Source organism: Bidens hawaiensis, unplaced genomic scaffold, assembly GCF_021521415.1.
Source record: "Bidens hawaiensis isolate Kalapana, Puna unplaced genomic scaffold, B.hawaiensis_p1.1 tig00018141_1, whole genome shotgun sequence".
NCBI classification, from domain to species: domain Eukaryota; kingdom Viridiplantae; phylum Streptophyta; class Magnoliopsida; order Asterales; family Asteraceae; genus Bidens; species Bidens hawaiensis.
The window spans coordinates 232,870-250,741 of NW_027492745.1; the positions used below are offsets into that span (position 1 = coordinate 232,870).

Below are 17,872 nucleotides of genomic sequence, written 5' to 3' on the forward strand. Positions count from 1 at the left end.
TAACGTATGATGTTTAAAAAAAAAACACCCTTCATAACAATCTTGCAAATTATTCTGAATTATTAATTTGTGGTTGATGTTAAATACTAACTCAAGGTAATTTGCATTAACAACCTTAAGTTTCTTGCATTTTTATTTTCCTTCTCTCTACGTCACTTTTGCTACAACTTACAAAATCTTAATCTGTCTTCGACCCTCTTCCATCATGTCCCCTTGGGTGACAACTATTTTATATCCTTTCCCCCTCTTCTAACTTCATGTTGTCATAGTCGTAAATCCTACACCATATCTTTGATGAAATGACTATTCTTCTTGTTACTGTGACTCTGGCATGTCGACCATTGCCTCTAAAGGGTATACTATTTTTTTTGAACAACCCTAATCTAATTGTATCTTGCTAAATCAACTCCATCGCTCAAATAAAGAAGCTAGAACCAAACATCGCTTGGGTAAGGGGCATATTACACCTTTGCCTCTAGACCGGTTATAAAAAGTAAATTTTTATTTTTATTTATCCTTTATTGATTTTATTTCTTATTTATTTTTCCATATTGTAGTATTATTATTAGTGTTAAAACTTTGTTTACTTAATTTAAGATCAACAATAAATTAAAGAACACAAAGTCCATCCAACACGACATCCCAAAAAACAATTAGAAACTGATTACGTATAAATTAAAAGACACCACAAGTCCACTCAAATGAGTATTACGACTTCAAGCCGGAGGTAGACTCTTTGACCGATTGAGCACTCAACATAGACATATTAGGGGAAGAAGGACCACCACCAGCTAATGGGTGGTTGTTCGTGGTGGAAGTACGGTGGCAGGTGGCGGTGACGGTGGAAATAGCGGTGGCTAGTGATATTGGCATGAGACATAGACCTTTTCCTTGTAAGTATTGCATGGCTGACCCCATATTTTCCTCCATTAGCTTCACTACCTGATTCTCCGCTACCGTCATTGTGTCGTTGTTGGAAGACAAAGATGCGGTGCCGTTGGCAACGCCTGCTTGTACACTGTCTCGACCTCCCTGTATATTGGCAAAAAAATTATGATTTGAGATTAGAAATTTGAATATTCTCAAAACATGCTTTACTTAACATGCTTAATTACTTGGTGTTTATATATCAGCACACTCTTGACTACATTAACTGTAAACAAGCTCAAGGCCCGCCCGTTTTGAGCCATTTTTGTAAACTAGAGATCAACTCGTGATTTGTTTTTAAGTTAGAGTGCGACTCATTTGTTATTTATTAATTAACTTATATATATTTTTAATTACTTTTAATTATTTTGAGAAAATCCATTTGAGTCTAAACTCGGCTCAAGCTCGTGTGTACTGGCCAAAGCTTGGCTCGAGCTCGGTTGTGCAAGGTGAAATTAATATAGAAGTCCAAAAGGGAGGTAAAACTAAAAAATACACAACTTTGTTAAGGCATGATGAGCCTAAACAAGCTTGCCCAAGTTTGGGATCGATAACTAAACAAACTTTAATTATTTAAGGCCAAGCCTTGGCTCGAGCTCAGAAAAGCTCGGCTCGTTTCAATCTTTTTATTGATCTGATCTCGAGTAGCTCGGTTCGTTTGCACGTCTAAACTGTTCACTTTTAGCATGTAGACACCAACTCCAATCGGCATTTAACTTTTATCGGCATATAGATGTCCTAGTAGTATCTAATTAACGGCTAAGACCACTATAGTTACTAGTGACACTAAAATTCATACAACAACGATAGTTGCCAGTTGTCACAGAACAATTCCCTATCTAGATTAATAACTAAAGATAGTTTTAATTGGAAAGTGAATATAATGGATAAACTTTATATATAATGGCTATTTCTTTATTGATTAGAATTAACTGTGCGAAGAAAACAAACTTTTACCTACAACAATAGTTGCCACTAAACAACTATTTATTGTCAAAAAAATATTCGATACTCATCAATATCAACCCCAAAACTTTTTGACTTATGTTTAACTTCCAACAATTCATTCCCACACTAGCATTCATGAATTATCATACGAAGGTTAAACTGAACCATCATAGCAATTGGTCTTTTGTTTTAGTAACATGGGGTGATACTTAAGATTTGGGATTTTTATTGTCTTTAAAACCTGACTAAATATGGTTTTCCCACAATGGTGAATTCCTCCTTTATTTTAGATGAATCAGGTCTGAAAAATCAAAATTAGTATGAACAATTTTAAGAAAAAAAAAACTTATTCATGTATTAGGGTAGCTTCAAACGCTATTAACAAAAATACTAAGCCATTGTAACATACTCTCTAGTCTACGTATAAAAGTTACACATGCCATGTTTTGCATGAGGGATTGAGGGTTAAAAAGGGAATTATGAGTGAGGTTTTAGAAGGTGGGGCTGGGGCGGTGGTGGAATCTGGAAAGTAAAGCACGCGTGCTGCCTTCTTTCTATTTGTCGTATATATGGTGTGGACTTATGAAAAGGGGTAGGGTTTGATAAGGATAGGATTTACCTATAGGTCAATTTGTCGTTTACCTTTCTATTTATAGAAAAACTAGTGTTTTTCTCGCGGCATTGCGTCAGGCAGGTCAGTAAAATACACGCGGTGATAAAACACAAGCGTTGATACGGTAGGTCGACGCGAATTTGGTCGGTTTCAGTTACATGCATTATTGTATTGGAACTAAGACAAAAATAAAACAAAAAAATTATGAAAATTGGGGTGGACCAATGGCGTGGCTTCGGTCGGTAAAACTCGATCATTTGTAAAACCCGACCGCTGTCAATGTCGGGTGTTGAGGCAGTTGAGTCTACACGAATTTAGTCGCTTTTCGTCATGTTCGTTATGGTACCGGAACTAAAAAACAAAAATCAGCATTCTGTCGGTTTTCATTACGGTACTGGAACTAAAACAAAACACAGTGAGCCTACGCAAATTCGGTCTGTTTCCGTTGCGTTCGGCACAGTACCGTAACTAAAACAAAATAATAAAAAGAGAACAAAAACAAAATTCACATTCGGTAGGTTTTTATCACGTTCACTATGGCCGAAACAAAACAAAAAAAAATACCACCAATAGGGTGCTGCAAAGTGGCCCAATCGGGGCTTTGCGGCACCAAGCTTGTTAATTATATTATTATATAATAATGCAATATTAACTAGCCCAAAATTCAAGAAAATGATAATGCACCCAACCTTAAATACTTTTGTTTAACCCAAAATAGAAAGAAGAAAACATGAAAGTTGAGGATAGAAAAATGTTTTTGTATTTTTTTTAAAGTTCACTTTATGTGAGAGTATAAGATGAGTGCTTTACATGTTGAATGATTGAAAAAATTATTTTATCTTTTTGTGTACGTATATCCGCAAAACTATTAAAATATGAAGCCTTAAATAAAAAAATTAACTATGAATAATGAAGAACAAAATAAATTATTAAATATAAAGGTTTTGTAATCTAATCCTGCCATCTAGTTCGGTTGAAACAGTTCGGATATGACTCAACCGAATTGGGATAGCCGGTTTCTAGTTGGTTCGATATGATTCTGAAATTAATACTTAATAATTAGATATACTTATTCATGGCATTTGCATCCATTAAAATGTATGTTTTCAAACTTTATTTGTGTGTTAATGAAACCTACAAAATTTTGAAAGACCTTTAAAAGGTTATTTCTATAATAAAGTTCATAAGATTAATAGATAAATCCAAAAACGCTTGTAACATTGTAAAGGATATTAAAGATATATCTAACCTCAGAGGAGATATCAGCAACGAGAGGAGCAACAGCAGCAACACCTCCCATTCTACTCATGCTTAGTACCTAATTGAACACACAAGACATTTAATATATTTTTTAAAAAATATAAACTAACAAATTCCATTAAATTAAGCTAATTAATTAATCCCATACATACACACATATATATATATAGGGTTGTAATATATATATATATATATATATATATATATAGGGTTGTAATCAATTAAGAAATCTAAGAACTCATCTTGATCAATCAAATTTTTTTATTTATCTTTTTACATAGAGGTAGCATGGTCTTTTGAATAACAATATTCACATATTTCTGTTGAAAAAAAATTCCTATTTTTATGCTCCTATTCGATACAAATGTTGCATTTATAGATTTCGAATTCAGTGACACATTTAATCAAAGTTTTGCTTTACTGATACAATACTTTCATTGTTTTTTTTTTCCTTTTTTATATTTTACTTTAATTGTTTCCTAATTCCTAATTTATAGTTTTTTTACAACTGTTAAAAAAAGAAGGTATCTTTCAGTTCTAATTTTATTTTTAAGATTTTGATTAAATAAATATGCAAACATTATTACTATAAAGCAAAAATTTTTGTAATTATATTTTCATCAAGCGTAAGATTACAATATTACAAGTTTTGAAATAATATTATATTTGAGTATTGAGTATTACGTATATGTAAATTTTATTAATAGATACGTTAATCAGCAAAGCAATTGCATACGCGTAATTCTGTTAGTGCATACATGTAACTTTAGCTTTTATATATGTGTAATTATTTGATTACAAGTATGCATTTCATTGAGTACATATATGCCAATTTTAACTTTTTCAAACAAGTTTAAGTATTTTATTGTTTACTTATCAAAGTTTTTGATTTTTTTATTGTATAAATAAAGTTGTGAGATACTTTTTCTATTAAATAGACAACAAGAAGGTTGTTTGATTTGAGTATCGAGTATTACGTATATGTAATTTTGTTAATACATACGTTAATCAACGATTACATATGCGTATTTCTATTAGTGCATATATATAACTTTAGCTTTTACATATGTGTAATTATTTGATTACACGTATGTATTTCCTTGAGTACATATATGCTAATTTTTTGATAACTTTTTCAAACAAATTTACTTATTTTAGTGTTTACTCATGAAAGTTTTTGTTTTTTAATTCTATAAACAAAGTTGTTATATACTTTTTCTATTAAATACACAACAGAAAGGTTGTTCAATGATTTTTGTATTCATAAATAACAAGCATAAAAGGGTGTGCAAACAAAATTACACATACGTAATTTTAGTTGCAAAAGTTTTGGAAGTAAAGGAAAAAAAAGGTAAAAGAATTTCACACAATCTGATGGGAAAAAAATAAACAAAAAAAAGAAAAAAAATGCAAGATCGTGCTATAGGAAAATGAAGAAAAATTAGGGGTGGTTGAAAATTCTATTTAGTTGGTTTTATAAGAATACTCTTACAAAATAAAATTGACCATATAAATTTCTGATTAATTACAACTATGTCATGATGTGTTTACAACCCTTGATTAACTAAATCGACGGCTATAAATAATTCTTAGAGTTTTCAATTAAATTTGATATATATATATAGAGAGAGAGAGTACTTTGACTTGGAGCTGGAGGAATTTTACATATTCTATGATCTCATCTAGCATTGAAGCCTTGTCTGCCTGTCATTCCACATCCCATACCCAAATCAATATTATTTTAAAACAAAATAAGTATCAAAGATAATAAAAACAATTCTAACTAATGATTCACTTTTGTCAAACTAATAAAACCTTTTTTATGTTTCGAATTAAACTAATGAATAAAAAAATCAACCTCTATAAGATACACTATTTCACTTAAAGAAATCTCCTGCTTACATTTAGTAATCCATGGCATTACTAAGACTGCTAAACAGGCCATGTTTAATTCCTTGGTTGCTAAGTATGTTCCGGAAACTAATTACATGAACCCGAAAATTCTCTTTGTTACTTTAAAATTCTAATTGTACATATTAGTTTTGTGGGTTGGGTTATAATAGGAAGTATAGTTTTTGTAGGAATAATAGGAAGTAATCTTGTCTATTAATTTTGAATATGGAGGGTTGAGATTAGTTTAGAGGAAAATCAAGTGTGAACATAATGGAAAAGGTATAAAAGGAATAACACATTTGTTGACTTTCTCTCTCCACATGCAAGACACATGCCAAATTCTCCCATCATTTTTAAACGTCCATAACTTTTTTTTACGACGTTTTTATTGAAAAAAAAATTCACCATAATAACGAGTGTATTTTTATCTTTTATATGAGTACCATATTATTATATAAAAATTGAAAAAAAATAAGTGGGTTTTTACAAATTGTGTTTTACCAAAATTGTGTTATCCAATAGTATTTTTTATTTTGTTTTTTCCATAGTGTCATACAATTGTGTTTTTTATTATGTTTTTTTATAGTATTTTTTTCAATTATGTTTTTTACATTGTGTTTTTCATAGTGTTTTCCATTGTGTTTTTTCAAACTTTTCCGGTGAGGTAGTGGCGGTGGGTGACGGTTGTGGTGGCGGCGGGCGGTGGAGTGGTGGTGGTTGTAGGAGATAAGTGAAGATGTAATTGGGTTATATGTAAGTGGGTTTTTAAAATTAATGTAAGTGAGTTTTGATATTAAAGTAAGTGAGTTTTGATATTAAAGTGTTACACTAAAATATCCTCCTTCCTAGCCTTCTTAGGAAAATCAAACTTCTTATTTGAAACGTAACCCTTAGTTTTGTTTTTAAACATATATTCAAAGTAAGTAAACTTACAAAATTTTAAACCCTAGTATAAAATATCTGAACAGTTTAACTTATTCAATAACTTACACATTTTATTATTTGAGAATAAATAAATAAATAAATAGAGTTGCTAAAGTCGATACACGAACATATATAGATTTTAGTATTTAACCTATACTTTAGATCAGGGAAAGTGGGAAGCTAAATTTTTTTTTGACACAGCTCAAATCACTAAAAAAATTATATTTTATTTACTTGTCTACAAATCAAATAATACATAGATAGAAAAATATTAGTTTAATGTTAAAATCGCAATTAAACTGTCTCCACTCATTCCCGGGAAATCCGACTATGATCTCCAACCTACCCCCGGATTTTTTGCCTACCATCTTCACTTTCAAGTACACAAGTCACGCGCTTAATTAAACTAACCATTGACCGCCGGTCAACCGATTATTTTCATCAATGGCCACCGGTAATATATATCATAAACTCATAGGCATACCTTGTTAGCGTTGGGAACAAGTTCTTGTAGTGATTTCATCCTCTCGGCAATCCGCTCTCGCCGGAGCTGCATATTTGGATCAAGAACATTAAGAAAACATTGAAAAATAATAAACAAGATATATATGTTAGTTATTAAGATTTTTATTTTTTTTAGGTTGGAAACCGTGTATTATACTGATAAAAGAAAAAAAAAGAAATCCACGTTTGAAATTTATTTAAGTTTGGCTTACAAAGTTGTCACATTTAACATTGGATAGTTACTCATTTAACAAATTATTTAGATTTAAGATAGGGAATTTGTTTTACTCTTTCTGCGATGCTATGCGGATCCGTTGCTTGACCTCTTCTAGCTCGAACTCGTTGCCGTGGTTGTGCTGGCGGTCCACAACCGCCGCCTGCTGCGGTTGCAACGGTTGTCGGTCCATGGTTTACCGGAGCGGTCGTGGGACCCGGAGATCCAAAGTTTTGCGCCTGCAATTGTGATCATGGAAATATAAATTCATGGTTAAAAAATTTTGAAATAAACGAGCTGACTCGAGGTTTTAATAAAGCAAACTATAAGATAAAAGAGTTGAGCCAAGCCGCACGATACAGTTTCTAAACGAGTCCACCCGGCTTGACTCGGCTCTGTTTGTGCATAGCCAGATTAATCCCAGTTTGGCTAGACACGTTTCCAACTGTATGCATAAAATTAACTATTAACCAAAAAAAATTGAACACTCACTGGTGGCGGGTACTGAAAACTTTGTGTTTGATTTTGAAGAGATCCGGTGAAACCATTAAAAAGAGCTTGAACCGAATTATTTCCACTCTACAAATAACAAAACTCGTTACACATAATAATAAAAAAAAATAACTAGTTATCTAATAATAAATATTCAAAGCAGTTACCGGAGACTTAAACGAGGTCGTATCAGCAATATCATTTTGAAGAAACCCTAAATTACCACTAATCTGATGTTGCCGGAGTTTATTTGTTAAGAAAGCTGATTGGTCATCAAATATGTCAACACCACCACCACCACCGCCTGTGCCGGTGACGGTTGATAACTCCGGCCAAGAAACACCGGATTGGAGACTACAAAGCACTTGCTCTAGGAAATCTTCATGGGTACCATTTTGGAGGTCTTGAAGTGACATTTTGTGAGTTTTTGTCTATAATAATGATAAAACACACGTTCAAAAACACACAGCAAACCCTAAATTCATAATAAGAAAAACATATAGTTATATAGACATACCTGGAGAATTGTGGGTACTTTTGGAAATATGATTTTGGTTTCCAATGGAGATTTAAAGGAAGAAGAAAGTATTTACAAATGTTTGTCTGTTTTGGAATGTTTCATATAGCTTTATCTTCCACTCAGCTTCATCTATGGGGCGGATTTATAAATAACCAAAATAGGGTTTTTGTTAATTTTTTTAAACTACTTAGATTCCCTGTGTACTATTATATATATATTATCTTAAAGATTTTTATTTTTTAATTTCTTTTACAGATAATTTAGGCTTGTCTAGGAAAAAAAATTAAATCTTATTGATTAAATGACCAGCGCTAGTTCGCCTCTAATCTAATGACATAATGGTAGCCCTGTTTTGTAAACATATATAGTCCTTTGTATTATCTTGTTTATTTACGTTGTATTTTTACTAGCTTTCAGTTTATGCTTTAACGATGCTCAGGCCTTAGGCTTTGTAAACAAAAGCCCATTAGGGGCCCATAAATAAAATAAGCATGGCAAGTCTCATACTATAAATAGTGGAGACTTGCAACATAACCTTTTGCCATATATTATATACTTTTCTACCAACCCTTTCAACTCATGGGCATAGTTGACATTATCGAACTTTAACACATCATTACTTACAATACCCTTTTGAGTGATATTTCCCTTCTCTCCTTCCGCAAAGGACACGTACCCTCCATTAATAGTTTGAATGTCATGCAATTGGATGATGTCTCCTAACATGTGCCTGGAACAGCCACTATCAACATACCATGGTCTGATGATAATCCTCCATAGCTGTTTCTGTATAAAGTGCAGAACTAGTTAGATTTGGGTACCCAGTCCATAATAACACTGGGTATACCTGAAGTATCCATGCAAGGCACTTGTTTCCATGTCATATCTTTCCTATTTACAAATAAATTTCTAGAATTATTACAAGGAATTTGGTGGGGCAGGTCCGATACAGTTTTAGATAACCATCGGTAGTCGGGTTTGAGAATCTTGTGACTAACACAGATGGTTTTTCTGACTTCGGTGTGTTGGCAACGGATGGTGACTGAGTCCTTGTTCCCTTGGCCGATTTCAGATACGGGTTCGGTTTTGGGGTCGAACCTTGCCTTTTATCAGGTTTATAAGGTTTGAATCCTTGACCTGCACGTTTACGGATGTTCCGGTCATCCTTAGAGGAGTTTGCCTTGGAGGGTTTTATGTTAGACTGATTTTGAAACCCCTGCCTCGGCATACTCTTTTGTCTTCGTCCATAATAAGGAACATATAGACGATGTGGACAATTTCTAGCTATGTGACCAGGAGTTCCACAGTTGTAGCATGTTTGTTTCTTTAAATGAAAACTATTGTTGTCAATTTCTGGTCTCATATGTTTGTATGAACCTGCTTGATCTTTATTAATCCGTTCCATTATAGTTGTTTTCCCGCATGAGCATTTACAGGTATCACCTTCTTTTACAAATTTTGGAGTAATATATTTATCAGTTTTTTTAGGTCTACCAAAATTATTATCAATCACACCAATATTAAAAGCAGTAACATAAGGTTCAAGCATACGGTTTTTTCTCTTAAAACAGAGCCCACGCAAACATCAGTTTTAATGGAACCAGAATCACCAACAGATTTAATTTGTTTATTTATTAAAGCGGGAAAATCATCCTCGTCTTCTGACAACCAATCTTCAACTAATACTTCATCTGCACGTGAAATAGAGGCATTAGAATAACCTTTTATAAATAATACAGGCTTAATGGGTTTGAGGAGACCCTTTTTCATTGCATTATTTGCAACCTTTTTACCATATTGCAAATGTTGTTCCCTGTCTTCTTCCTCTTTTGTCATTGGCTGACAAATATAATTATGGTTAAAAGGAGGGGGAACTTTATCAAACCTAATGCCTCTACCCTTATTATTCTTATATTTCAATTGATGCTCAATTATATTTTAACTACCACGCTAGAAACATCAAATTTCTAAAAATTTAAATCAGTATTTTCAAATTTAGCATTTAATTTTACAATTTCTAATTTAGATGCGTCTAGGTCAGTAGTTAAGGTTGCTATTTTCTTCTTAGCCTCAAGATAGATACACCCTTGTTGACTTAAATCAACTTTTAGTTTAGAAATATCTTTTCGTTGAGCTTCGATCTTTTCTTTATATTTTACCTCATTGGCATTGTAAGTGTTGTTAGCACTTTTAATATCTTTCATTTGTCTAGAGGTAGTTTCATTCTTAAGTCTATACATTTCTACCTTATAAGCACACTCAAAGAGAAAAGTTTAGTTTTTACCTGGTTGGAGTTTGGAGGTGAGGTTACCATTAAGGTGAATTGAAGCTCGTTCATCAGACTTTCAGTTTGGTTTTCTTCTTCCACATTATCAACTTGAGCCAAATTAGTTAATTCCTCTCCCAAGTTAGATGCCTTCATCTGATACTCCCATCCAAACTGTTGCACAACCATCACTTTCTCACTATTCACACCAACTCCTCCTGCTTTCCCCGCTAGTACAATAGCCCTTTCCCCATTTGGTTCTTTGGCAGGGTTTATGTATTCTCGAGCAAAATGACTAGGCTTGTGTGTTAGGCCCCGAACCCCGGGAAACCCCACAGTTGGTAATCATACAAAACACTTGAGAAATTAAATAAACTTAAAAACAATTCTTTGCATTAAAATAGCATTACATAGTATAATTTGGCGGAAAACGTAAATAGATGAATAAGTTCCCAAAATCAAAATTAATTATAACTTTGAAAAGTCTTTTGAAATAAAAGGTTTATAAGTAATTCTTCATTCAAGTATGCCCTTCACCGTCCAAGTAGCTCGGTGCACGTCCAAGCGATAAGGCATCCTCTTCCTAGCCTGAAACTCACACTAACATGCACACAAAGTCAGCTTAAGCTGAGTGAGTTCAAGTTTTAAATAAGTAGCAACAGTTTTAATAATCATTCCAACGGTTTTAAAACGGTAAACGAAAGTACATCGGTTAGATCACCACATTCAAATAAATAATCATCCTTACGTATGAGCATCTCTATACGTGCATTCCTATATATATCATTATACATATATATAACATTCAATAATAACATTCAGGGCCGAGAAAACGTACAACCCAAACACGTAACATTCAGCGCATGCAAACACAAAGTAGGCATACGCAACATTCAGTAGTCGAGACGACTACAAACATTCAGGGTCGAGCAAACGTACAACCCAAACACGTAACATTCGGCGCGTGCAAACACAAGGTAGGCATACGCAACATTCAGTAGTCGAGACGACTACAACATTCGCCAAGTAATGGCAATTCTAAATATATATAAATATATATATGTATACATAAACATTCCATAACATTCCAAGGCCTACCGATACTAGCAAGCATATGTAAAACCATTCATAACATTTCATCAAGTAAGAAAAACACTTAGGTGTGCATGCTATCCCAAAACTTAAAAAGAGTTAAACGGGGCATCAAGAACTCACCTGAGATCGATCGAATACTTGCAACGAGCTAGGAAGTTCCTAAGGGCACAATCACAAGCAAGAGCCTGTAAATTATACATAACGCGTTACTAAACTAGACTGTAGGAACACTCTAGCCTAATGGGCCGTACAAGCCCAACACTTTGGCCTATGGCCCAACAACTAGGCCCAAGGCCCAACACTTGGCCCAAGGCCCAACCACTTGGCCCAAGCCCAACACCTGGCCCAAGGCCCAACACTTGGCCCAAGGCCCAACCACTTGGCCCAAGGCCCAATACCTGGCCCAAGGCCCAACACCTGGCCCAAGGCCCAACACCTTGGCCCAACACCTTGGCCCAACACCTGGCCCAAGGCCCAACCACTTGGTCCAAGTCCCCTAAAACCTTTCAACTAACGAAAACTACCGGTTAAGCCTAAAGCGAATTTGTTGATTAATAACGAGTAAAACGTGCAAATTTTAGCATGCGAAGATGCATTTAATTACATAGGATAACCTCTGAATTAAATTATTAAATTTTTACCAGACTTTAACAAATGTCTTAGGTTTATAAAACTATTTTTATTATATTTTTCTATTGGACCCAAAAAATCATAAAAATTCTTCCAACACAGCAAGGTATGTGCAGCTATTTCAGCGCGCAACAAAATGGTTTTATTTTTATAAAATTCATTACCAAACCAAATTAAACAATTCCAATTGGTTTTGGTTCCTAACTCAAAACACTAACTTCCAGAGGTGGAACCAACCAATTTGGACTTGTCGAAAAAAGGTTATGATGTCGGGAAGACGGACCAGAATCCGTCATTCTGCATCAGCTTTGACACTCGATTTTATAAATTCATAAAAACCATTCAAATCTCTTCCAAAAATTACGTATTATACCTTTCTGGAAACTAGACTCAAAGTAGAATATCATAGGAACAAGAATCGATCAAAAACAATATATTTTCGTCGAGTTACAGACCCTACAATAAACGTATACGAATCTGTCAGCAAACTGTTATCATCGAAACTCAATCTTAACGACCAATACGCGATGTATAAGGATGGTTTAAGGTGTAAAAGACTAGAGGGGACATGGGACTAACCTTGAATTAGATTTTTACACCCTAATGTTGGCTGGAAAAAAGAAAATCGGTGGTCTCCTCCTTGGTTTCTTCTGCCGATCGCAGCCTCACAAGGAGGCTAGGGTTTGAACTTGTTATAACTTAAGATGTTACACTCTAGCCCCTCAAGATTCAAGTGTAAGGAAAAATGGAAGGAAAAGTTAGGTTCTTTAACGTACCGGGATGACGTGAAGGCTTTCAAGAAACGTCGGTTAAGTCCCGAGAGTTATACATACTCTACAAGCTTTAGTTCTTCTAACCGGAGTTAACGGGTGTTACAAGTCCACCCCCCTTACAATGGGATTCGTCCCCGAATCCCGATGCAACAGGAACAACTGCGGATAATGCTTCCTCATCTCGTCTTCAGACTCCCAAGTAGCCTCGGAACCCCTACGGTGTCTCCACTGCACCTTCACCTGCCTAACCACCTTATTCCTCAGTCGTCTCTCCTGACGGTCAAGGATAGCAATCGGTTGCTCGACGTAGTTCAGCTTACCATCGAGCTCAATATCGTCAAGAGGCACATGGGCCTCCTCATCCGCTAAGCATTTCCTCAGATGAGACACGTGGAAAGTAGGGTGAATCCCCGCGAGCTCCTCTGGTAAATCCAATCTATAAGCTACCTCACCAACTCGGGCCAAAATACGGAACGGGCCTATAAACCTCGGACTGAGCTTCCCTCTCTTACGAAAACGAATAATGCTCTTCCAAGGACAACCTTTTAACATAACCCGATCCCCAACCTCAAACACAATAGGCCTTCGCCTTTTATCTGCATAAGACTTCTGACGATCCTGCGCGGCCTTCATAAATGCTTTGATCTTGTCGAGTTTCTCAGTCGTAGCCTCGACCACCTCTAAACTACCTAACTGCTTTTGACCAATGGAACCCCAACAGACAGGAGTTCTACACCTCCTACCATACAACATCTCAAACGGTGGCATCCCAATCGTAGCGTGATAACTGTTATTATACGAAAACTCCACCAACGGTAAGTGACGGTCCCAACTACCACCAAAGTCGATAACACAAGCCCGCAACATATCCTCGAGAGTCTGAATGGTCCTCTCGGACTGACCATCCGTCTGCGGGTGATAAGCAGTACTAATGAGGAGTTTGGTGCCCATCTCCTCGTGAAACCTTTTCCAAAACCTTGAGGTGAAACATGTATCCCTATCCGAAACAATAGACACCGGCACCCCGTGCCTAGAGACGATCTCACGAATAAACACATCGGCCAGCTGCTCTAAGTTAAAAGTCTCTCGAATCGGCAAGAAATGAGCGCTCTTGGTCAGTCTATCCACAATTACCCAAATGGTGTCATAATTGCCCCTAGGAGTACGAGGCAGTTTAGTCACGAAATCCATGGTAAGATGTTCCAATTTCCACTCAGGTATTTCCAACGGCTGAAGTTTCCCAAATGGCTTCTGATGCTCGGCCTTAACCTGTAGACACGTCAAACACTTACTCACGTACAGAGCCACCTCAAATTTCATTGCAGGCCACCAATAATTTTTCTTCAAGTCTTGGTACATCTTGGTCGCGCCCGGGTGAATAGAATAGCGCGACTTGTGTGCCTCATCCAAAATTTTATCTCTGAATCCTCCATACCTCGGTACCCATAAACGACCATCCTTATATTTCACCCCATCACCTATGTCTTCCAACAACTTTTCCTGACCCCAAATACGCTCTGACATAATCCATTCCACCTGCAACGCTTCATTCTGTACGTTGGCTAATTGTTTCAAAATGTCGGGTTTGAGAATAAGCTGGTAGGATTTCACACGAATAGGTTTTGGTCTCTCCTTCCGGCTTAACGCGTCGGCCACCACGTTAGCCTTACCCGGATGGTACATGATCTCCAGGTCGTAGTCCTTAATCAATTCCAACCATCTACGCTGCCGCATATTCAGTTCCTTTTGCTCGAAGAAATACTTTAAGCTCTTATGGTCGGTATAAATAACGCATGGAACACCGTACAAATAGTGTCTCCACAACTTAAGTGCAAATACAACCGCTGCCAGTTCTAAATCGTGGGTAGGATAATTCGCCTCGTGAGGCTTCAACTGTCGTGAGGCATAAGCGATGACTCGACCTCGCTGCATCAAAACACACCCAAGCCTCTGATAAGAGGCATCAGAATACACCACCAAATCGTCGGTGCCATCAGGTAAAGCTAAGATCGGGGCATGAGTCAATCTGTTCTTCAACTCGAGAAAAGCATCCTCCTGCTCCGTACCCCAAACGAACTTAACACTATTCTTAGTTAGCTTGGTTAGCGAAGAGGCAATTTTCGAAAAATCAGGAATAAAGCGGCGGTAATACCCCGCCAAACCCAGAAAACTACGGATTTCGGTCGGAGACTTAGGAGACTCCCATTCATTCACGGCTTCCACCTTTGTGGGGTCAACCAGAATACCACCCGGGTTAATGACATGGCCCAAAAATTGAACCACACGTAACCAGAAGGAACACTTAGAAAATTTTGAATACAATTTGTGTTTCTGCAGAGCCTCCAACACTTCCTTGAGATGACCGGCGTGATCGATTTCACGTTTAGAGTACACAAGAATGTCATCGATGAACACAATAACCGAACGATCGAGCATCGGTCTACACACCCGGTTCATAAGATCCATGAACGCAGCCGGTGAGTTGGTCAAACCGAAAGACATCACCAGAAATTCGTAATGTCCATAACGAGTGCGGAAGGCAGTCTTAGGAATATCTTCCTCCCGAATCTTCAGCTGATGATACCCGGACCTAAGGTCGATCTTCGAGAACCAACTAGCTCCTTGGAGCTGATCAAATAAATCGTCGATCCTTGGGAGAGGGTACCGATTTTTGACAGTGAGCTTGTTTAATTCACGATAGTCAATGCACATCCGCATGCTACCGTCCTTCTTTTTAACGAACAGGACCGGGGCACCCCAAGGTGAGATGCTCGGTCGAATAAAGCCCTTATCGAGCAAGTCTTCCAACTGAGCCATAAGCTCCTTCATTTCATTCGGCGCTAGGCGGTAGGGAGCTCGGGCAACGGGTTTGGCGCCCGGTACAAGGTCTATCTGGAACTCGACCTCGCGATCCGGCGGCACATCTGACAAATCATCTGGAAATACATCCGGGAAATCCCGAACAATAGGAGCATCACCGACAGTAGTCGCCTCGGTATTCACATTCATAGCATACGCCAGATACGCCCCGCACCCCCGCTGCATCAACTTCCTCGCCTTAAGCATGGATATAATATGTGGCGTCGCAACATTCCGATCACCGAGGACCGTAATTTGAGTCCCATCCGGGGCCCTTAGACGAACGAGTTTCTGACCACAAATGATCTGCGCATCAACATTCGCGAGCCAATCCATCCCGAGCACCACGTCGAAGCAGCCAAGCGACATCAAATACAATTGCACTGGAAATCTGTACCCAGACAACTCGATGGTACAACCCTGAATAGCCCTAGACACGGACACGGATTTTCCTACAGCGACCTCAATCTCAAACACATCGACTACGCGCTCGGACGATTTGTTCAACGAGGAACAGAAAGCGGTAGACACAAAACTTCTACTGGCGCCCGAATCAAATAAGACTGACGCCTGTAATTCATCAAGTAGAAAGGTACCTAGGACAATATTATACTACTGCTTAGCTACACGATCAACGCATATGATTTCAAAGGAATAAGAAATTATAACGGTGGAATGAAAGCTAAATAAGGAAAAAGTACCTGAAACGCATCTGCATCCCCTTTTGCTTCCTTCTTGGAGATGTTGAAGGCCCTCGCCCTGGCCTTCGGCTTCTCATCCATCTTCCCTCTTGAGGAAGTCCCCTGACTGGACCCCCCCACCTTACTGGTAGAACAATTTGATGACAAGTGACCAGAACCCCTGCAGCGGAAACAAGTCAGAGTCGGGCACTCGTAATGGGGGTGCCCAACCTTATCACAACGAAAACAGGTGCCGGACCCACTCTTACACTCCCCCTTGTGTATTTTGCCGCACTTCTTGCAGTTACCGAACGCCGCATCCCTTCTAAACTCAGAAGTTTCAGTCTTCACCCTCTTGCCAGACGAACTAAAATTGTTTCCCCCAGGCCGCTTACCATATGAATTAGTGTTCCAGGTCTTCCTAGCCTCGTTCGGCGGTAACTTCTCCCTTTGCTCATACAATGTACCTGCCAAGGTAACCACCGAGTGAAAGGAGTTCATGTCAGTGGTCACCACACCCCTACGAACATCCACCGGGATGCCCTTCACATACTTCTTAATCCTTTTTGCCTCAGGGGTAACCAGATCGGGACATAAGCGAGCCATCTTGTTGAACTTTGTGGTATACTCCCGATGCGACATAGTACCAGCCTCCAAGGTCAAGAATTCCTGTTCTATCTTATCCAATTCATGCGGAGGACAAAACTGATCGAGAACCAATCTCTTCAACTCATCCCACGTCATCCTCCTAATCGAACGATCACCCATAGCTTGCGCCAAGTTATCCCACCAACATAGTGCCTCGGAACGAAACGAGGCAGTAGCATAAGTCACCATATCCTCCCCCTTGCACTTACTAACCCTCAGAACAGCCTCCATCTCTCTCACCCACTGATGTGCTGCCAATGCATCTTTAGTACCATCGAAAGAAAGGGGGTCGCACTTCTTAAAGTCACCATACGAGCAACCCCGGGTCGATACACTAACGGTGTGCACCTCATCATCATCCCCACTCGGCACATACACTTCCTCTTCCTCTTCGAGCTGTACCTCATTACTCTTCCTTCCCTTATCCGAACCCTTACCAACCAGTGACTCCTCCATGGCCCTGACGGCCTCAGCAACGATCTCGGGAATGGTGCTATGGAGCACCTGGTAAACCTCATCCGCGATAGCCGTGCGTATAGCAGGATCTAAGGCGGGGTTATCCCCCTCCTCATGAATCGGGGTGTCCTGCTGGGAAGTAGGAATCTCACTCTCGGCTTCGGCACGTG

At 37.8% G+C, this 17,872-nt stretch overlaps 1 protein-coding gene across 1 annotated transcript; it reads right to left on the bottom strand.

Annotated features, from left to right (window-relative positions):
* Positions 1 to 708: 708 nt before the first annotated feature.
* LOC143555546 (bHLH transcription factor RHL1-like) lies at positions 709 to 8,396 on the bottom strand. Its single transcript, XM_077045079.1, has 7 exons — positions 7,943 to 8,396; positions 7,776 to 7,862; positions 7,358 to 7,522; positions 7,050 to 7,115; positions 5,387 to 5,452; positions 3,738 to 3,806; positions 709 to 1,032 (listed from the first exon to the last, which is right to left on the bottom strand). Exons 1-7 carry the CDS (start codon positions 8,189 to 8,191, stop codon positions 709 to 711), a joined length of 1,026 nt encoding a protein of 341 aa, XP_076901194.1. The 5' UTR covers positions 8,192 to 8,396.
* Positions 8,397 to 17,872: the final 9,476 nt, after the last annotated feature.

Coding starts and splice junctions, on each gene's coding strand:
- LOC143555546 (XM_077045079.1), bottom strand. CDS start 8,191: ATGTCACTTCAAGACCTCCAAAATGGTACCCATGAAGATTTCCTAGAG. Junction 7,863..7,942: donor CGACCTCGTTTAAGTCTCCG/GTAACTGCTTTG, acceptor TGTTATTTGTAG/AGTGGAAATAATTCGGTTCA. Junction 3,807..5,386: donor TCCTCCAGCTCCAAGTCAAA/GTACTCTCTCTC, acceptor GTGTTCAATTAG/GTACTAAGCATGAGTAGAAT.